Below are 23541 nucleotides of genomic sequence, written 5' to 3' on the forward strand. Positions count from 1 at the left end.
AATCCATAATGCAGTATGTTCTAGTAGAACTCATGATCTTATTTCTTTAAAAAATCAGTGTCATGCTAAAAGATAAACATAAAAGAAAATGTTAGAAATGTCAGATTTCTGTATTCTTGCACTGCCTAATGAAAACTTTTGCAGCTGGGTATGAGGAGTAAGGTGGTACTTAGTTCATTTTAGGGTATAATGAATTCAAGATATATAGGAACATACAGATAGATATTCAGGAGAGAGGTCTGAAGCACTAACTCTGAAGTCTGCATTTTAGTATCATTTTTTGCTACATTTAAATAGTTATTTAAGCAGGGTGCAGTGACACATACCTATATTCCAGTGACTCAGAAGTTTGAGGCAGGATATCACAAGTTCAAGGCCAGTTCAGCCATTTAGTGAGGCCCTAAGCAACTTTTAGTGAGACCCTGTCTCAAAATAAAATGGGCTGGAAATGCGACTCAGTGGTAAAGTGCCTCTGGGTTCAATCCCCAGTACTAAAAACAAACAAAAAAAAACCCCTAGTATTATTTTAAAAACTGGGAGAGGGCTGGAGTTGTAGCTCAGTGGTAGTACACATGCCTAGCATGAATGAGGAGGCCCTGGGTTCCATACTCAGTACCACATATAAATAAATGTTAAAAATGAAAGACCCATTGACAACTAAAAATATATATATTTTAAAAAAACTGGGAGAAAGCTGCTCTAATTAAGAAACATGAAAATCAGATGATACAGATATTATTTATTTTGATCCTTATTGAACATACCAATTGAAAAGACATTTTTAATTCATTAGAAGAAAATTCAGTATAAACTGGGTATTAGACAATAGCAATACCTGTTGTAGACAAACTAGAAAACAAAGTGAAGACAATAACAGTTTTCTTGTGTTCATCCTTCAGAAGTATCCATAGCTACTCATCTTTTCGACCTTTCCCAGTCATTTTCTGGAGAATATCCACATGTGCAGGCACACACTCCTCCCAGTACTCAGCTGATAGATCTATAGTAGATCATCCTCTGTAAACTTTTTTTTTTTAAATATTTCTACATATGTTGCTAAGTATTTTTCTGCAGAATCATGTACTTTAATTGATATATTTAGCTGAATTGTATTCTATATTTTGGGTCATTCTATGTTTAATTCTGTATCTTTGATGTATAAGGAAATATGCTTGAACTGAGATTTTGCACTCAATCTTAATTTTTACCTTAGAGTTTCCTAGAAGTGAAATTGCATGACCAAAGAGTATACTGTTAGAAGTCAAGAATAGTAAGGTAGTGACCAGAAGGCAATTTCAGAGGACTTGTAGGCTGATGGTGGGAAATGTAGGTGCTGTTTACATAGGAATGTTCAGTTCATGAAAATTCATTAAACTGTGTACTTAGGTGTACTTTTTGTTATGGATGTAATATTTCAATAAAAGTTTTAAATGATCTGTGGATGATCATGAGAAGTACTAACTAATGGGTGGCCAAAAAGTTCAAGTTTTCCATAATGAATATTATAATAAGAATACATCCTATGTTTTAATTAAAATATTTGGAGAAGACTTGAACTTGCAGAATTAAGTAGTATAGTGTAAAGGATAAAAAAGAGAATATGTTCTTTTAACTGTAGTTCATTGGCATTGACTTAAAACCTTTTGAAGCATTGATTTAGGTCAGTACTTGCTAGTAATGCTAAAGAGAAAAGAATTACTCTAATGAAATTTTTAAAATGACATTTGAAAATGTTAAAACTTGGTGTTAATTTTACCAGTAGCACTTTCCTAATTAATTTTAGATTATAAACGTTTACATCCTAATTTCATTATCTTATTTCATCATTATCAGTAAATAATGGATGAATAATTTTTTATTGTTTTTAACTGCATATGTGCAGAGTGAAACACCTTGGGGAAAAATGCAACCTTTCCTTTAAAAAAAAATTTAAAAAAACACTCGACTTATAGAGGGAGGCAAATAAAGGAAGAAAAAAAAACAGTGCTATGGTTTGATTGATATGTGACTCTTACATTTTGTTGTTTCTCCAGTAACTAAAACATCAGCTATAAAACGAGCAATGATAAAAAACAATTTTAAATCAGAACTTGGGTACACCAAAGGAAAGCTTTTACACCATGGTTTTTGTTGTCCTTAATAAATTGGGGCAGGGGTCCATTAATATATGTTCATTATTGGAAACTTGGTGAAAACAGACAAACACACACTGCATATAGGCACACATGGATGCAGGTATGCTTGCACACATTCATACACATAAATATTTTAGCTGCTCAAAGCTTTATCAACCAAAGATCACCATTGCTACCATTTTTGTGTATTTAGTTGATTCTACATTTTATTCGATTGGGTTTTTTTTTTTTTAAAACATGTTTGTATTTCTTGAAGTTTTACATTGTACCTTTAAAAAATATAATAGTGTTTTGCAGTTACGCATGTTTTATTAATTCCATTAACAAACTGTTAAATCTAATAAACAAGTTAAACTACCATATTTTTTGCAACTTTTAAAAAATATGTAGAATTTTTAGAAAATTTATTTATCAGTAATATTGAAATGTGGTTTCTTTATGTATAATTTTCACGGAAGATATTAAGATAGATAAACTAGAAGAAAGTAAACATTTTAAGTTTTTAATCCCTACTGGTAATATTTGATAGTCCAAGTGCATTCCATCCTTAACAACATAATTTGTCTTTTAAAAACATTGTACAGGTTAGAACTTTAGTTAATGCAGACTGTGGGATATGAATATTTGAGTTTGAATATCATTTTTAGTATTTATAACTTTGTGACCTTGGGCAAGTTAATTAATCCTTCTTTAAATTGTTTTGTCATTAAAATTTACAAATTAATAAAACCGATTTATGTCATTGATTGTAGGAACTAAAGTTAAAACATAAAACATTCTTGGTGTAGTGCTTTGCATACTTTATACCAAAGTATTATATTTTTATATACATCAGATTTTATGTAAGTTACTAATTCCTAGCAATCCAATGAATATAAGATGAATAATTGAAACCTGTGTTTTTCTTAGTGCACTTTCTAGGAGAGTCCTGTGGTTTCAGTTGCTCATCATATTTTATTCATTTGAATTCTAGGGACTAAACCTGAAGCTCCATTTAAGGTAGTAGATAAGAAGTGGTCAGAGAGGTTAAAATGGAAAAGCATTAGGTATTTAAACATAATTTTGTGGCAAACTGTGTTAAATGTTAGACACTAATTATGATAAAAATTTTATTGCTAATGATTATTTTAGCATTCCTGTGGAATTTTATTTGAAATTTTCCCTTGTTTGGTCAACATAAAATACAGGTGATATTTTATTAATATTCATGTGTCAAACCTTATTGATACTTATATATATGTAATATCAGTGACAGATGGCTTCACACATCTTTTAACTCATGGTGATGGTCAAGTATAAACTAAGTTTCATGGTTTGTCTTGGGTAGCAACTGGAGACCAGTGATATTGTGAGACATAATAAATTAGTAAATAATGTTTTAAAACAGTCTGTTTATATTTTGTGAAGTAAATAATGATCATTGATCTAGACATTTCTTAAGAAAAATTCTTAAAATAATTAGAATCTTAAAAATTAGGAAATTAATGATTAGTAGCCTCTTTTACTTAATGAAGCGTCTCTGTGTAAAGTTAACACTCTTTCCCAGGTAGGTAGATATCAATCTTTAGAATTGCTGACATTTTTTGACTAGCCAAAGTTCATTTATTTTAATACTTGTTAGTAAGGTTCTGCTAGATATAGTGCTGTCTCCTAGTTAACTTCTGTTGCTGAATTGAGTAAGGTATTGATGAGTCAGTTATTAAGTGTTTATTGAGCTACTACTATTCTCAGGCCCTTGCTTAGGATATGACTGTTGTGAGAAAATGATGCAATTATTTCTACCTAATTAAATATAAATTGTAAGCAGAGTCTAAACATAGTTACTGACTCCTCATAGCACTATTAGTCTTACAGTGCTAAACTAAGCAAATTATACTAAGTACAGAATAGATAAATACATAGGATGCTTGAGAGTATGAAAGATAACTAGAGAAGAATTAAAAATCACTTTGAGGAGATGATGTTGATAGATGTGTGTTAGCCAGGCCAGTGGAGCATAGAGCATAACTTTGAAGAATGAATAAAAGACCCAAGAAGCAGTGAAAACGAATGTCCTTGGAGGAGTGGTAAGCAATTGTGTATTTATGAGGGTTCTAGTTGTTCTCTTTGAATTAGATTTGTTATCAGAAAATTGCATGAAAATACAGAAGAGAGAACAGTTAATAAACTTTAATCCAAAGAACCAGCCAAATGATGAAAGTCAAATTACTTAATTTGGTACTGGTTTCAATTTTTTCAAACACCAGTCCATTTTAAAAATTATGTCTGATAGTATTATATATACAATTACCTGACCTTGTTGAAAGATTACATTGGCCTGTCTTTAGTTCTGAATATTTTGCAGTAGTATTTGATCAGAAACAAGTAAATTGAGGTACTTAATGCCCAGTTTGCAACTAAGAAATAAAAAGTATTGTTTTTTATTAGGAAAAGCCTAATGAAAAATACATTTTTCAAATCAACTGAAAAATATAGCATAATAACCATGTGCCTGTCACCTAGAATTAATAAATAGGTTAATCATATGTACTTCTGATTCGTTTACTCATAAAGAACTAGAGCATTTCTAGAAATACATTGTGATCTCTTTGTGTCCTTCCATTTATCCTTGGAAGCAGTCACTCATACTGCCTATCTATGCATCTATAAAGAAAGTAATTTTGTGTGCTTTAAAAATTCACATAAATATGCTAAATGCATTCTTTTTTTCCTTAATCCTGAAATTTGGAAATGTCAGCTATAGTTCAAAATGTCCATACTTAACTGTCTAGCACTTTCATTTCTAGATATATTTCTATAACTATATTAAAGAAATTCTTATAATATGAACATTTGAAACCACCTAGAAGAATGTGCATTTCAGTGAAAAATTAAGATAACAGCCCAGATATCCACCAACCAATAGGTGAATGGGAAACAAATTGCTTTACAAGAAGACAGATTACAAGAGATTACAGTGGGGGGAATAAATTAGTTACCTTCCCCTCTGCTCTTTGTTTCTATCACCTTATAAGAGCATAATAAGTACTTAGTTTTTGTCCATGGAGTTAATTCTCAGTACTTTGAAATATATACATACAAAACAATGTTGGTATGATGTGGTGTCTCCACTGTAAAGGAGAGAAGCTGACAGATGTAATCACCAGTCAGATTATCAATGAGCAGCAGGAGTAAGAAAATACTCTTTGTCCCCACCATTGCTGATCTTTCTTTTTCTTCATCCTTCTTCCCAAAATGTCTTTTCCCTTCTCTTAAGATTTTTGCTTTTCTAAATCAGACAGTCCTTAGGGATAACTTTTTAATTTTTTCCAACTCTTAAGCTGCAAGCTTGAAAATAGAGAAAGGAATCATGACATTGGCGAAATGCTTGCATCTGCGTGGTCATAACTGCTAACAAAGGCAATATTTTCTATAGATTACTAAAATTCATCTAAAAATCTTTAATGTACATTAGAACTGTTTTTTACATATATGTATCTTGTGTTTACTCTGAAAATATTCATTGATTAAAGAATTTTAATGTAATATGACAATTTTTTTGAAGATACTAGGTACAGACAATAATGTGTTACTTCATTGTCAGATACCTTTAGAATAAAACTTCTAACATGGGCAGTCTAGATATGGAGAAGGGGCTGTGGAAAAAAGATGAAAGCATTGCTCACCAGGGATAACATTTAGACTTCCTATGGGAAACAGAATAGGGCTTATGTCTGGCTTATACAGATTAAAATGAGCTAGAACCAGGGCTATGTGTGGTAGTGGTTCAGAAAAAATAAGAAATTTTTATTGTATTAGTTAGAGAGTGACAACCTAACTTTTGCATAGTTTGTATGTAGAAGAGAAAGAAGGAGTTCCCTGTACCTCTTTTCATTATTTCTATTGTGGTAAATAATTAGATTTGAATTGAGTGCATCAGAAGTCTAGAAGAATTTAGAACTAGGGAAATTCTGTTAATTTATTATGCAATTTTAATTAATAATTAGGCTTAGAATAAGTGTATTTTATATGCTATAAGTTGTATATAAAACATGAACAAAATTGAAGTTAGTAAATACAAATAAGGGTAAGGCAGTAATTTTTTGAAGATGTTCTCAAGTCTTCTAAATAGTCAAATTTTAATTGTTAAAGAACAAATAAAATAGTAAAATATAGAGAAAATAACTTCTTTTAGTAGGTTCTAGAACTATTAATGCTTAATGAATAAGATTTCTGACCTCGAGGAATTTAGTGTCATGGGAAAGAAAAATACATAATAAGTGCATGATAGTGTTATATTACAGGATGCTGTTGTCACAGGGAAACCGTAAGTTCCTTTTAGAGGATATTTGGATCTTCAAGAATATCTGACAAGTTGAATAAGTGGAAAGAACATTCTAGGGCTAGGGAGATAGCTCAGTTGGTAAAGTGCTTGCCTTATAATCACAGGACCCTGGGTTCGATCCCCAGCACCACAAAAAAAAAAAAAAAGGGAACATTCTAGGCACAGGGAAGATGTACTTCAAAACACCACACAGCATATTTCAGGAACATGCTATGGTTAGATACATGCGAAGCATAGGTTTGAGATGAATTGAATACCAAGCATAAAATTAGGCTGGATTGATAAACTAGAGCCAAATACTTGAACGATTTTTAAAGGTACTATGTGCCAGGTACATAGTTTAGCTCTCCAAATACCCCTTTTATCCTTCTAGTCTAAGTAGTCTAACCTCCAGACTCACTAAATTTGAGTTGTTCAGAATTCTATTTGTCAAATATTTATTGTACATTTATTATACCTCAGACACTGTTTTAGGCAGAAAGGATAAAATAAAATGTTCTCTGCCTTTACGTATCTTATAGTCTTCAACTAACACTGGTAAGTATATAAGCAACTGTTAAGTAATGTTGGTAAATGTTGCTGGTATAGGAACCTAGAAGGATGATGATCAAGTCCAAGTTATGTCCTGAGCCACTGATGAGTTACATTTGATGAGAACTGGAATGAGTGCAGGTGACAGAAGGAAGAGAACACTTTTAGAGGAAACCAACAGAGTGAAAATCCTGAAAAAAGAAATGGTATAGTTTTTTCCTAGCAAGTTTCCCTGCTGCACCATCACCCCCTTGTAGGCTATTCTCCCCATGAGCAGATTAATCCTTCAAAGACATGAATTAAAATCATGTCAGTCTTTTGCTCAAAACTGTCCAATGGTGTCCTGTCTGCCTCAGAATAAAATTGAAAGGTTTAATCATTGCCCAAGTGGCCCTGTGTAATCTCTTGCTAAATTCCTGATGTTATCTCATTCTTATTCTCTAGATTACCCTACTGCAGTCATCGTAACCTCTTTTCTATTCATTTTATATTCCAGACGTGATTCTACCACATAGCTCTTGTACAAACTGTTCTTTCTAGAAGCTTTCTCCAGTATATCTGTTTGGTAGCCTTCACCTTGTTCAGGACCCTATTAAATCAAAGAGGCCTGCACTTATGAGAACACTTTATAATAAACAGCAACCTCCTCAACCCTATGTTCATTTTTCTATCAGCTTACTCTGCATTATTTTCTTAAGTAGCACCATCATAATTGGCAGGTGGCAGTATTGCATGAATAATCTCACTAGATCCTAAGCATCATGAGAATGAGTACTTTTTTTTATTTTAACTGTTGCTCTTGTGATGGCTAAAACAAAGCTTAATTCAGAATAAACATTCAAAACATTATTATTCAGTTCTACTAAGAAGGTTTTAGATAAGATGCTTTATTTTTATTTTTTCATTTTTAATTTCCCTGGAACATTTAAGTATTATGTGAATTGATACAGTAACAGTAAAACAGTTGATTTCTTTTTAACTCAATTGAATTATTTAGTATATTTTTAAACATGTGTTTTCTTATAGTAATAAAAATTTTCACCCAACAGTGGAAACACATTTACAGTATTATGTATTTTTAAGGCAGTTTATTCTTTTGATCCAGAAGCATGTCAGGTTAACAATATCTGAATCATTGACTTTTTAATACAGTACTATGGGGATAATAATAATAATAGCAACAACTGCATTTTAATAACAAATGCTTAAGCAGTTGTTTTATAACAGGTTATTTTCCCTAAATTTTTGTTATATCTTCATACCATCATAGGTATAGCTACAACATATTACATAAGCAAATAGTCTCATTTTACACTGAGTTCCTGAACATACATTGGCTACAAAGAGTCAACAGTTTGTCTAACATATGTATGCCACATATTGCTAATTCCTATAGGTACTAATTCAGTTCTTTTACTCACCACATTTTCTGTCATCTCTGTTTTGTACAACTTGCATTTCTCTCACTTTCCCAAAACACCATTTGGGAAGCCTTGAGTGGAAAAGAGTCATGACTGAGCAATCAAGTAAGCTGTTCTCTACAAAATCGTGGGAGAGGTGATCAAGAGTTGATTCTAAACACATCTGTACACACACATCTTGTCTGTTACTTTCTTCAAGTCATCTGGCAATGTTAGATCCTCCTCTGCTCCCTCTTTCCTATGTAGTGCCTTCCCAGTCATGTCCTTGCTAAAACCATTAAGACAAGTAGGTAATGGGCACATATCAGATATGTGTTAATATTTAGGTCATAAACTAGTAGGCCAACAAGATATGAAATGGTAAAATGTAAGGATTGCCTATCTATTACAAATATAAAAGTTTTTTCTCTTGCAAAAATTATAGGGGATGGAGTGTTAGATCTCTCTACAAAGAAAACCAGCATAAAATCTGAAGAGTCATCCATATGTGATCCTTCTTCTGAAAATTCAATGGCTGGGTAAGCAATATCTAGGAAATATAATTTAATATTAATGTAAAGTTATCTTTGCAGAGAACTCAATAATATTCTGAGTGGTACTGACATAGTTTTCCTCCAGAGTTTTTGTCACTCATAAGTGTGTCTCTCATACCTTTCATTTGTCCTTTCTCTTTCTTTTTTATTCTTTCTGTTAAAGAAAAGTTATCAGAACAATCACCAAACTTTAGTTCTGTTACTAAGATGAACTATCAGCTTAATCATAGAATGCAACCTAAGAAGCAGGACAAGTAAGAGAACTTTACATTAAAAATCAGGGGCAGTTTTAAGGAAAATATGTGATTTCAGTATTTAATTTTTTTAAAATAATGAACAAATTCTAAAAGTACTGTACTTACTAATTCTTAGGGCTAGTTTATAGTGTTTATATTTTTTTCATTATGCTCTAGATGTGGTGGCAAATGATTTAATATATCTAGTAATCACCACGAAAAATCCTTTTATGTTTTGAAAGCTGTCATTGAATTAATTTAAATAAATACTACTGAAATGCTGTTCTGTTGGACTTTTGGATTTTTTTTTCCTTTTTTTTGTAACTTTCACATCTTCCCATTAACTACATAGGAAACTTTTTGGGTCACATTTAAATCTGAGATGTAGAGTGTCATTTCTTTCAAATAAGGCTGCAGTAGTGTTTGAGTCATAAAATAGATTATAAGCTTTCTATTGAAGAAAATGAAAATTACCTGGTACGTTTATAATAGAAATAAGTTGCTGTGTCTAAAAATGAAAGTATTTTATTCAAATACACCTCGTTTCAGATTTTAAGTTTTTGTCTAGAGGAAAATTAGTCTTGTGGAAATATGGGATGTTTGTGTTTGGAAATATTCTTGCTGCTACAAATTTCCTTTAAATGGGTTGACTCTTTTATTACTTGTTTAGCGGTAACGTCACGTTTCTACTAACAAAAACTCCTTTAGGATTTGGGTATTTTTTAATAATGGAACTCTAATTGTACAAATAAAAATTATAAGTGTTGCTCTGCAAGCATCTTTCAGAGGAATAGCAACATCATGAGAATATTTTTACAAATACTGTTAGGATTTTATGTTCTTGGAAGGTCTGCCCCTTGAGGCCACCGTATCATTGACACATTGTCCTACCAGGACTGTAGCGTTTGCTTTGATAAGGAGTAACTACCACATCTCACAGACTTAAAAGTGTCATAAGCAGTGATGTTACCTAAGCAAGGAGTATAATAAAGGAGTGGACCCTTCCCTTCCATAGCTGTGTGAGAGTCTCTCATGCATCAGTTTACCATCGTTTCATTCCATCCATCCAGGAGACTACACAGAAACAGAGAGGACTATGTGGAAAGAAGTGCTGAGTTTGCAGATGGTTTGCTCTCAAAAGCTTTGAAAGACATTCAGTCTGGAGCACTGGACATAAATAAAGCAGGCATACTTTATGGCATACCTCAAAAAACTTTACTTCTCCACTTAGAAGCCTTACCAGCAGGGAAGCCTGCATCTTTTAAAAACAAAACTCGAGATTTCAATGATAGTTACTCATATAAAGACAGTAAAGAAACTTGTGCAGTGCTGCAAAAAGTAGCCTTGTGGGCAAGAGCTCAAGCAGAGCGCACAGAAAAAAGTAAACTCAATCTACTTGAAACCTCAGAATTAAAATTCCCAACAGCTTCCAGTTACCTCCATCAGTTAACTCTACAGAAAATGGTTACTCAATTTAAAGAAAAAAATGAAAGCCTTCAATATGAAACTTCAAATCCTACTGTACAATTAAAAATTCCTCAGCTACGAGTAAGTTCTGTTTCAAAATCACAACCTGACGGTTCTGGTCTATTGGATGTTATGTATCAAGTTTCCAAAACCTCTTCAGTCCTAGAAGGATCAGCGCTCCAAAAACTGAAAAATATACTCCCTAAACAGAACAAAATAGAATGTTCTGGTTCTGTAACTCACTCAAGTGTTGACTCTTATTTTCTACATGGGGACCTCTCTCCTTTGTGTCTTAATTCTAAAAATGGAACAGTTGATGGAAACTCTGAAAACACTGAAGATGGATTGGATCGAAAAGATAATAAGCAGCCCAGGAAAAAACGTGGCCGCTATCGGCAATATGATCATGAAATAATGGAAGAGGCTATTGCAATGGTAATGAGCGGAAAAATGAGTGTTTCCAAAGCACAAGGAATTTATGGGGTACCTCACAGCACTTTAGAATACAAGGTAAAAGAAAGATCTGGAACACTGAAGACTCCTCCGAAGAAGAAACTACGATTACCAGACACTGGGTTATATAACATGACAGATTCAGGGACTGGCAGCTGCAAAAACAGCAAGCCTGTGTAGATTACTCGTTAGGAAAATGTGCGTGTGTGTGTGTGTGTGTGTGTGTGTGCGCGCGCGTGTGTGTGCGCGTGTATGTGCACAGGTGTGTATTTGTGTGTCTACATACACACATGTGGGAATTACAAATGCTCACTTTGACAGGAGATATGAAATTTTACAGTTCAAAAACCACTTACATGCCTTTTGAAAAAGTTTTATTCAGGGTTTTCACTGTGGACAGAATTATATAGTTGCTTACTTAATTCTGATAGTTTGTATTTAATCCTTGTATAAATAGGTGAAAGAGATTCAGGTTTTCTTTAGTAGTCAATAGCATAAAGCGTGGGAAAACAAGTAATTGTCAAGTGAAACATTTTTATTGGTGAAAGGACATTCTAGCCATTCAGTTGAACCATCTTATAATGGTAATATGATATTAATAGTTTGTAAACATTTTTACATAACATACTTAACAGTTATTGTAAGTATGTCAAAGAAACCAATCAGTTTAAATAGAAAGCTATCTTCATGCTAAGAAAAATTAATATATACAGTATTAATACACTACAGTGCATTCTATGAAATACAAATGCACTCAAGTGCATCCACCAGGAATAGAAAGAAAACCTTAAAAGATATGTATAATGAAATTTAATATTTATCATTTAATAGTTGATTTAGCAGGAAGTTGGGGTTTATAAGGTATATACTTTAAAAAAAACTGACACATAGTTAACCCCAGCAGCTATAGAATCCTTTAATATAAGATGGACTACTAAGAACAAAAAGTAATTTAAATTTAATTATTAAAATAATTTAATTTTGTTTTTCATTTGAAAAATAAGCTAATGTGTAAGGTTAGAAAAGAAAGTTGGAATGCAACTTAGAGCATGTTTATAATGTGCACAGAAAAAGCTTGAGAATGATAATTTTGGTTTAAATGTGCTGGTTAGTTGATGTTATGACTACTTTAAAGTTTAAGGATTGTGACACACTCCGACTATTGAAAAACCTCAGTGTAACTTTAATATATTTGCTGCTGTGACATTTCAAAACATTTTCAGTTTATCAAAATGAATTACAGATTTCATTTTGGTGGGCGATACATTATCATTTTGCTAATAACCAAATTTGCAGTTTGTTCAGGGTCTTGAATAGATTTACAGATATTTAACACTGAAGCTGTTTTGAACTTTTAGTAATGTAAACTCTACTAATTGGGTAGTTAGAAGCTGGGCAGTGCATTTTAACTTTTACTAGACTCATAAGAGAGACCAGTAATTTTTATATAGCAGTTTTAAAATATGGGTCAGAGTATTCATGTTGGATTTATGGAGTATGCAGTTTTAGAGGTAAAATGTTATAAAGCATGTGCCTCCATATAAAGAATGAGGATTTTGCTTTATACATTAAAATTCTGAGTGCCCCTTTTCTCTGTTAAAATTCAGGTTCTGATCATTTCTCTAAGCCAGTTTTTTCAATTCCAAAAGGAATTCTTACAGCTGAATTTAAAAAATCAGTGCACCTTGTCAAATACTTGTGTTTTTACACTTGTGTTTGTGTATATTTAATAATTGCTATACATGTAATAGTAAAGAAATTTTCAGCTATTAAATTTAAAAACTGCTTACATGTATTTAAAGAAATTGAAGAGTGGAAAAATACACAAGTAGCTATTTGGTATCTGAGATCTGTAGTGAACTCTTTTCAGCTGTTAATGTCACCTGCATACTAGGGTATGAATCCTCTTACTCTCTCCACCCCCACCCCAAGAAAATATACGTAATAGATTACAAAACAGCAGATGTCAGGGTCATCTTTCTTTTTAAAGAATTAAGCCATATTTTGTGAGGGCCAGAACTTGGATTATTTAATATATTCCCCTTCCCCGCCCCATTGAAAAACAAAGTTAAAGTAAATGTTTCAAAACAATTTTATTGACCTCTTTATACAGAATTTTACTTGCAAAACTTTGGGGGCTCGAATGCATTACATGATATTTATATTGTATTGAGCTTTTTTATTCCTCACACTATATTTACATTAATAAATTGATTGAGAAGTTTATAGTAAAGGGAAATTTACAGAACACTTTTATATCATTTAAAAGATGACCTGACCAAAAACTTTACAGGATTCATAAATCAGGGATCATTTTGCTATTGACTTCACAGTGATCAGTAGTTTTATAGGTAATATTATAGTTAATTTGCAGCATTTTAGTACTTGTATTATTTATTTTTGGTCAGAAATAGTAAATTAAAATATTTTTTGATAGTTTATAGGTAATGATCAACCCATAACTTTTAAAAGAAACAAAATGTTTCTATTATTGAGTTAACTTTTTGATTACACAAACTAGGAAAGGCAGGGAAATTTATGGGTTCCCCTTCTCCCCAGTGGTTCTATTAAGATGTTCTTTATGTTAAACTTTCAAAGTACTTTATAAATTTAGTTACCAGTTACTACTTAATTGACAATTTTCTGAAAAATCCAGTTTCAGCAGACTTTTAATGAAGGTGAAAGCAACCCTTATGTGCTTTCTACTTATTTGAATGTTCCTCAAGTATTTTATATTTAAAATAAAAAAGAAGGAAAAGAAAAAAACAGTGCCTCTGTTTTTAGAAAACTACTGCTCAGTAAAGTTGTTTAAACCATTTCTGGTAGCTAATGACAATTTTATATTAAATTGTATACTAACTTTAGTGAGACTGATTTTTTTAGTTGTTTACAGTACAAATACTTGTATTTGTTTTTTAATTGCAGTATTTCCATTGTCGCAGTAATTTAGTAAAACTCTGTGGCTGCCTTGATTTTGACAGATTTTGTTAATATAAACTGATTGTTAGGCAATTAGTTATATTTATGCATAAATCAATTGCACTATAATTCATGAATTATTTATTACAATATTTTCTAATGAATTCATGTATCTGTCTTGTGTTGTAAATGTACTGTAATTCTGTTCCTACTTTGTGTTGTTATATATCTAAATCTGATTGTATGAATTTTAATTGTTCAGTTAACGTGTTTCTAGGTTGTAATTTGTAGTAAAGCACTTCAATGCTTTTGCACTTAAATTTACAACACTGTTGGTGTGTGATTGATTTACTCATTCAGTAAAAGAAAAAAAAAAGAAAAACAAAAGAAAAATCTGACTACACTGACTTCTTTGATTCCCTGTAGGAAGGGACTTTTATTAAAATTAGAATTAGAATTGACTCTTTTAAGAAATATTTCAAAAATAAACTTCTAATGGAAAAATGGGTAGTAACATACAAAAATTAGGCAGCATGTTTTCATTTATAGATCAAACAGGGAAAAGTTAGAAAAATTTTGAACATGAAGAACAATTTTGGGATCTATGAAAAATATAATTTTAGGGACTCTAATCACTTGAGAAAAAATTGTAGATTGGAGACATATATATATATATATATATATTCAACTTACTTGTATGTTAGGTTTTTCTTTGAGATGGGAGAAATAAGGAAAAGAGAAAGCCTGAAGCAAAATAAGTATGTTGGAGAGTTCTATAATTTGAAAATTTATTCACCTTGATAATATAAGATACAGCCTAATATCTGAATATCTAATGGTTACCTTTATTGAGCTATTCTTCATATGACACCAAATGGGAATTACTGACCACTGTGGTATTTTTGAATTTCCATTATTAAAAGAAATAAACTGAATTAGAAAATTCTTCTTTTAAAGCATAGATTTCCTTGGAATGTCATAAAATGGTTATTAAAACCAGTGGTTTTATAATGTTTGGAGTTTATTCAAATTGAAATTACAATTTTTATTTAGATTATTTAACCCTAGTTGTTCATTTTGATTGTACTTTTTGAGGACATATTTATTTTAGGTGCTGGGACTTGAACCCAGAGCCTCATGCTCTAAGCACACACTCTACTAACCCAGCCCCTGAATGTTTCAGCTTTGTATTTAACTTCATTAACAGAAACATGTCTTGGAGCATTTCAGGAACTGTTATGAAAGGATGTTCATCTTTAAGATACAAAGCAATGTATTTTTCCAAGAAATATCCTTCCTTTCATTATTAGTTAACAAACAGGATATAGGCTCTATATACTGATTTAGAAACTGTTGAAGTGTATTCATTAGGATATTTTGGGTTTTATTTTGCTTATATGAAAATTAAAGGTTTACTTTGCTAGACAAGAGTATATCTTAATATTTAATATCTGTCATTTCCTCATGATTTTGCTCTACATTTGTTGTGAACTTTCTGATTTTAAATCACGAGAGTCAGTCCCATTGTTGTACAGTTCCAATCGTGACACAAATTACAAAACAAATTATTTATAGAAGGGAAAATTCAGAATCTGAGGTCATATGCTTTATTTATGTAGAGGCAGCCATGGATGTAAGAAGTTTTATTATAATTTGCATCTCTTCACTTTGATAGATTTTTTATAGCAAATTATTTTAATAAAATGTAAATGAAATATTGCCCATTTACCTGTGAAATAGGATATGCCAGTTTTAGGGAGCAAAATAATACTTCCACTTTTTGTTTTAAAAAAATCTTCAATTTTTAATAATAGACAAACATAATAATCCTTTCTTTAAAACGCTACATTCTTCAGTTGGAGTTCACTATCAGTATATCCCAATATGAACCCTAAATAAAATTTGTATAAATCAGGAATTTAACTACAGACGTAACAAATCACAGGTGAAAGGTTATTTTCATGTACAGAGTTTGGTGATATGTTTAATTAAAATAGATACTTTTCTGAAACAGAATTCTTTTAATATATTTTACTCTTCTTGCTGCTGGTGTTAGGTTAAAATTTTTTTCATAGACTTCTATATTGATTGATAAGAAATTTGGGTATTAGTTAAAAGTTAGATGTATATTAGTTTCTGCAGTGGGCATTTTCCAGCATTTGAAATTTAATAATTAGGTAAGTAATGCCTTTAGTTTTCCTGTAATTACTTTAGCATTTGAATCAATTAAAAATAGATATAATTTATAAATAGCTTCCAGCTGTTTATTTTTTATTAGGTAAAAATGCCTGCAGCTTAATCTCAAAAAAGACATTCTGTTACTTATATTAAATCTAAATTCCTTAATTTTCCTTGTAACTGTACAGCGCTCTCTTTTCCTAACAATTTCATTTTTAGTATATGAAAAAATATTTCAAATAAAGATAAAATTTTATTCCTATATCTTATTTTCCTTATTTGCACTAACATAGACTGATAATTGTCAAAATAACTTACAAAATGTTTACAAAAATTTTAATTCCATCTCAGTTTTTTACAGTAAATGTTAATATATCCAAAACACTAAATATTATCAGTATGTAAATATAATTATCAGCTTTTGTATTGCAAAAATAGGGCTTTGCTTTGACTCCTATACTTTGTCATAGGACATTATATTATTTCTGCTTCATTATATTTTTGCTAAAAAATAATCAAGATGTCATTATTGCAGCTCTGTAGGAGTCAGCAAGGAGTTCAGCATTACCAAAATATTTTGTTCAAATTCTGTCAGAATTATAACTCCTTATCGTGGTATTTTTGCTGTAATTCATTTTTTTGTTTGATTTTTATTTTTAGTTCAACTGTTGATGCAAAATCAGAGGAAGCTTCTAAAATGGAAAAAGGAAAATCAGCATTAAGCAAAGTTTTGGAATCTTTGTGCATACATCACCAGCAACAAGTTTTGGCTATGTTGAAATTTCTAGTCCAAGAGCAGAATGCTACTTCTCTTTGCTGTTGTAATGCATCATGTGCTGTGTCTTCAGAATCTCAAAAGCCCCTATTTGAAGATGATTTACATGATCTGTTCTGTAGTTGTGAATATAGACTGGCAGAAAGAGGGTGTTTACGAAGTGAAAGACAAAACCCTGGTTTAGTGCCTCTGCCAGTCTGTATTAAAGAATTACATTGTTTATCTTGCCAAACTGTAACCATTGAGCACATTAAGACAGTAATGAATAGAGGAATTGCAGATACTTACAATTCTCACAGGTGCTGTTCTGGACTGTCACCAAACATTCACTCTACAAAATCAGCCTTTCATAGTCCTCTTTTGTCAAGGGAAGTATGTGATCTTTCAGTCAGTCTTAAAGATGTATGTAGATCTCGAAGTCCCTCACCCCCACCATTATCACCTGTGCAGACTGAAGGATTTGAAAAACTGGTAGATGTCATCTCAGAGTTTTCAGCCTTAGAAAATAACAAACTTGAAACAAATACTAATCAGCCTCCATCTCTAATACCAGCAGAAATAAGCAGCAACAAGGGTGACCATGAAGTCAAAATACATAAAACTAAAAAATCCAGTAACTCTGATTCTTTACTCTCAGATGCCAGTGGTAATTGTACTCCAAATTATGAAAAAGGTGAAACTGCTGTAATTTTTCAAGATTTAATGGATCGCATTAATGAAAAATTAAAATCAATAGAAACCACAGATATGACCAATCTTGTAAAGTTATCTAGCAATGATTGTAATGCAGATAATGATTTTAAGTTGGGAAATTTAATAACGTCTCTCTTGCATAATGCAAAGGCCAGTGATTATAGTTTTATGGAATTACTGAGTCAACATGATAAAAAGGTAGAAAATAAAATTATTCAGACAAGATTTCGAAAGCGTCAACAAACTTTATTTGCAATGCACAGCTCTCCTGATTCACCAGTCATTAGAAGGCAGTCTTTACAGATCAAAAGAGAACTTGCTAGTCTTGATGGAAATTTTATGAGGAAAAAATACAATGAAAAATATTCAAGGAAATCGATGCACAATGATGAGGTACTTTCGTCAGACAAAGAAGAATTCCATCATTGTCAAGTGCCTTCTGTACAAAATTCAAAATGCTTTCAAGATAAAAATCGTGCAGAAACATTTCCACCAAATTATACCCTTCAGTCATTGCAACTACCTCTTAATAGTTTAGAAACTAACTTGGCTTTTGATGAAATTTCAGAAAACTTTAATAAAACAACTACAGCCGAGAAAATAAGCATAAGAAAATCACAAGAGAATGCTGCAGCTGGAAAAAAAAAATTGCAAAATAATGGGGAGAATCCAAAATTAGAGAACACTCGAACTCCTTTGAGAAGCGATGTTTCTGGACTTCTGAGCAGAACTAAACGAAATATTGTGCCTCCAGGGTGGTATTCTATATATGTAACAAATAATTATGTTTTCAAAAAATCCCCTAAGGCCAAAAGAGTGTCTGAATCCACACACAAAAAAGATGTGAAAAATATTCAGGTTGAAAACTCACAGAATATAGATCTAAACAAAATTGCGATGAATTCGAATTTACAAGTTGTCGTGGAGCGTTTGGAAGATACAATAGGTATGGCCAAAAAGTCTTGGAATAATGGACCATTATCAGAAGGATATAAAGCTTCTAAGAAACTGATAGAAATTGATGGTACTGGGAGAAATAAGACTTCTACTTTAAGCAGAATGACATGCGAAGAGCAGGGTTTATCAAAATCTGCAGTGTCATCAAGTAGTGTTATCCAAAGTCTGCGGATGCCTCCAATGGATTTGAATAATAAGAGACTTGATAATCAGAAAAGGTCTTCTGTTTTAGATACAGGTAGCTTGATTTCTGGTGTTGAAAATATGCCAACAAAGTGTGAAGGTTTTGAAAACTCTTCTTTTTCGAACTATTCTAGTCCTATCAAACTCATGTTTCTATCGGAAATTAAAAGCAGTGAAGGAGTCAAATATACATTGACTTCAGTTGGTACTTCCCAATCAAATGCTGATGTTCCTTCTGAGAAACATGTAACCCATCACATAATTGGGAAAAACACAGAAGCAAATGAGGATATCCCAAATGCTCGCTTTGAAAATTACAGTTTTAATCATGACACTGATATTCTTCAAAGAGAACTAAACAAATGCAATTGTGTAAAAGAACCTGCAGAATCTTCTGCAGTATTTTCAGATGATTTGAATAGGGATAAGCCACAAGAAGAATCGAAGGGAAGTTCAATCGTTGCTGTTGATTCATCTTTCAAAAGAAAACCAGGTAGACCCAAAAAAATAGGTCCCCAAGTTGTGAAACAGATTAAACGACCAATTGGAAGACCACCAAAACCTAAAACTGATCAAACAGACATCACCATTTGCCAAAATGAATCCTTTAGTGCTGGAAGGAAGAGCCCAGAATCTCTCCTACCAGACGTAAAAGAAGGTATTTATAGAAAGAGTATTACTGTAACTGTTATTTATGGAAGGTCAAGAAGAACTAAAAGGCATGTTTCTGAGGGAAGTGTAAACATCAGCAACATTATGTCATTAAACAATAATGTTGGTGATTTTCCAACTGAACATAATAGTCTCAGAAATACTAGAGAACATGAAATTGACTTGAGTAAAAGAATAAGTGCTGTGTCAAGTTTGACTGCTGCAAGAGAGATCTTGGGGTCTGACTTTGAGCATGTTAGGCCTGTCAAGAACAAGTGTGTGGTACCTCAGCCTCCTAAGAACATTACTCGACCAAATCAGAAGCCTTTGGCAATAATTAGGAAGCCTGGAAGGCCCGCAAAAGTTAAAATCTCTGGCATATCTGTGACTATTAATAGAATTTCACCTCAGGAAAGAGAAGTAAGTATTAGCAGCTGCTTACCTCCTCTAGAACAGGAGAATATGTTAGAAAAATCTCTGCCTGAAGAAATGCATGACCAAGAATGCAATAAGATGGATAAAACAAGGCATGCTGAAACTGACATATTTAAAAATGGATCAAAAAGTGTGATTGCTACTCTACCTTTGAGACATTCTATTAGGGACAGAAAACCATCTCTGCATTTCTTGCATTCATTAGCATCTTCTAACTCACTTATTTATAGAAATGCTCTGCTTCATAAATCATATAAACCCCATATGCAGAAAGGCAAAAATCAGAAGAAAAAACATGCACAGTCAAGGATAAAAATAACTTCCAAAGATAACCCAGGAACTAGACATTCAAAGAATGCAAAAAAGTGTTTGGAAGATAACAAATTAATACCCATTTCTGAAGTATCCTTGGACCCTATAATTTCATCAAACTCTTTGCTCAGGTGGTGGGCTACTTCTACTTCAAGTGATTCCTTATTAGAGGAATTAAACAGTAGATTTGAGCAAATAACAAATGCTTGGGTGCGAGTGAGTGGAGATGAAGCTGAAGGTTTTGCTCATAAAAAGAAAGAATACATTGAAAATGATCATTTCCAAGTAGCCAAACCTTTGGAGACTTGTCTTTTAGAACTTGAAGTTTCACCTGTAAAAATGCTTTTTCAGAAAAAGTATGATTTGAATGAACTGTGTACTTGGTTTATGCAGTCAACAGAAACACAGTCTCTTTCACTAGTTAGAAAAGCAAATGCTCGGAATCCTTTGGAAGTAATAAATACCAAGGGAATTAAATTAGGGGCCAAATATTGTGATTTTAATACCAGCCCCTTTAGAAAGCACTTTAAAAAATTTGCACTCTCTTCTCCTTCAAAATCAGGGAAGTTGCATATACTGCATAAGATGGTTAGTTCTCCGCTCTTAAATGTGAAAAGTAATTTAACACTAGCTAGATTGAAAAGGACTGAGTTTAAGAGGTTGCACCATGAAAGGTGGAGAAGAGAGGGAAAGCTGCATAATTATGGAACTGTTGATTGGAACTCTAAAAGGAGAAACTTAAGATTTTTCTGCCAGAGACAGTTTTTAAATAAGACCGAGGGGGGAATAAATACTGACATCCCACTCAGTGGAAAAAGCACAGTAGGTAATCAGTGTACTTTGTCACCTGAGATCAGGGATAACTTTTTGCAAGAGAAGGTGGCAATGCCTGACTTGAAAACACATCCTAGTTTAGAAAATAAATTTAAGTCAGAAGCAAAGGAGAATGGAACAAATTGCAGCCAAAGAGATTTTGAAAAGAGGCTAGGAAATCTGTGTCCAAATAATTGGAGGTCAAAAACTTTGAAAGATTGTAGGATATTTTTAAGGAAGATCAATTATCTTGAACACAGAAATACTTATAAGCTAAATACAATCATTTACTCTCCTGAATCTGTTGACAGTGGAAGTAATCATCAGACACATGTAGATGAATCAAAGCGCTGTACATTAAGATCCCATTCTGCTAGGCAAAATTATTTTAAAAAGCAAACTAAAGAAATAGAAAATGCTAAAGCAAATAGTCCTTCACCTGATAAATTTGCTGACCAACTTAGCAACAGTAAGTTAAGTAAATGTGTTAATTTTGACAAGAATCCTTCTGATAGTTCTCAAGTTCTTAGCAAATTGAACAAAAGAAAAAGACCACCATGGAAGACCACAGAAATGTCAACAAAAAGACATAAACGACAGTCTTACAACAGTGGACAAATGACAAACTATTTTTCAAAATCCCAACTAGGTAAGTTTTTCTCTCCTTAATTTTAAAGTTTCATTGTAGGTGCCTTGAGTAAAGTGTGAAATTAGTAGGTAGAAAAGAAACAGCATATTCAATTATTACTGATTTCTAAGATACTTGGACAACCTAATTTCTTGGCACCTAGTATGAAACTCATGATGTTAGGTGCTGCCAAATGTACTAGTGCATTTCCCCATTAATGTGCCTGGGATTTCCAAGTACATACAAATATATTTAGTAGAGACATAGAAAGCTTCTTTACTATATATTATTAGTAGAAAAGTTATATTATCTGCTTTTGCATTTGATCTAATATAAAATCAGAAAGCAATATGCCAGATTAATACGACCATGTAACTAAAAATTTGCTACACTGTAGGCTAATATGTATTTATTCTATTGATAAATAGCAACTATGAGATCATGCAGGCTAAAGTAAAAACTCATTGCTAAAGATTATAACATTGTAATCCTAGGAAATCAGTCTCCCATTCACCATCAAGTTGTTATGCCATTTGGTACTGTTTTGGAACTTAATATAAGACTGCTTATTTGAAAAATATAGGAATGATATTTTTTCAATAAATCAGCAAACTTGTTGAGTAGTTTATTTATTTTCATCTCAGACATTGAGCTCATTTTCACTAATAGAAAGATGAGAATTTCTTTCCATAGCCTATTAAGGGAAGAGTCATGTGCATGTTAGGTTCATGCTACATTGAGAATGCAAGCAAATTACTTGAACAAATAATATATCCCTTATTCAGTTATACTGACCTGATATTGGTGCTTCAGAACCTAGAACAAATATGATACAAACACTAGTTGCCAATATAACCATTTCCATCTCTGCTTATTAATAAGTGCTAGATAATGCAGGAAGGATATTTAGGAGTATGAGAATGCTTATTGCTGACTTCCTTGTCATGAAAGAATGCCAGGCTACATTTGGAAATTTAAGAATACTTTATACTGAGGAAGTATTGGTGACCTTTTTTCTGATTACCTATTTTAAAACTTTTTAAAAGGTAAAATAAGTAGTATTGTGTTTTATATTAAAATATTAAAAGCAGTAGTTCTTTAATAGGTTAATGATTTTTATAGGCCCAAAATTCAATTATTTAACTGAGTAAATTTAAAATACCCATTCCAGTAATATCTAGCATGTATTGACTAAAATTTCAAATATTTAACATGCAGTGATTAAAATGTCAAAGGTAGCCAAAATAGGATCCCTATTATGAAAAAGAAATCAAAACTAAAAGAATGATCTTTGTTTCTTGTCCTCAAAATAACTAAAAATGACATTATAGCAAATAATGTTGGGGGAAAAAAACCTGATTGGTGATTTTTGGAAAAAGCTTATAATTCACCTGAATACATATGCATTTTTATGGAGAATAAAATGTAAGGTTTCATTTTAATGTTCTATATCATCCTCATTTCATGCTGCTATAGTTTATCAAAGGAATTTGCTTTAATTCACTTTACAACAGAACCGTATTTTATCCTTCCAGCTTCTTAGGCATTGTATCTTCCTAATTATTATGTGTAAAGTTTATTTTAATCTTATTTTTCACCCCACTAAATATGAGCCCATCCTAAAAAAAGTAAGATGAAGCTGTCTGATTATTACTTTTTCGAATTAATTTCAAAATTCTTTTGGGGTATCTAAGAAAAATATCTTAGTATCATACCAAAAGTTGTTTTTCATCTTATTTTAAAAATTACGATTACTAGTTCCTGTTCTGCTTAAAGTTTTATTTATCTTTTACTGATAACTTTCCTTCTTTAATTTTAACATTCTTTTTTTATCAACAAGGACATTATTTTTATAAAGTTGTATTTATGGCAGTATTTGTTATATTTATCTGAGTTT

At 31.9% G+C, this 23541-nt stretch overlaps 1 protein-coding gene across 7 annotated transcripts in view; it reads left to right on the forward strand.

The window, feature by feature from the left end:
• The window catches only part of Lcorl (ligand dependent nuclear receptor corepressor like), a 141207-nt gene that overhangs the window by 96015 nt on the left and 21651 nt on the right, over positions 1 to 23541 (forward strand). The window contains exons 6-7 of one of the 7 annotated variants that reach the window (XM_047567453.1): positions 8836 to 8929; positions 16858 to 21665. The exons of 1 other annotated variant lie outside the window; for it this stretch is intronic. In XM_047567453.1, the coding sequence (XP_047423409.1) occupies positions 8836 to 8929; positions 16858 to 21665 (4902 nt within the window). Of the gene's footprint in view, positions 1 to 8835; positions 8930 to 10250; positions 16293 to 16857; positions 23299 to 23541 lie in introns of those variants that run through there. 5 more of the 7 variants (XM_047567454.1, XM_047567452.1, XM_047567455.1 and 2 more) reach the window with 5 other exon arrangements.

This window comes from Sciurus carolinensis, chromosome 10 (genome assembly GCF_902686445.1).
Source record: "Sciurus carolinensis chromosome 10, mSciCar1.2, whole genome shotgun sequence".
NCBI classification, from domain to species: Eukaryota; Metazoa; Chordata; class Mammalia; order Rodentia; family Sciuridae; genus Sciurus; species Sciurus carolinensis.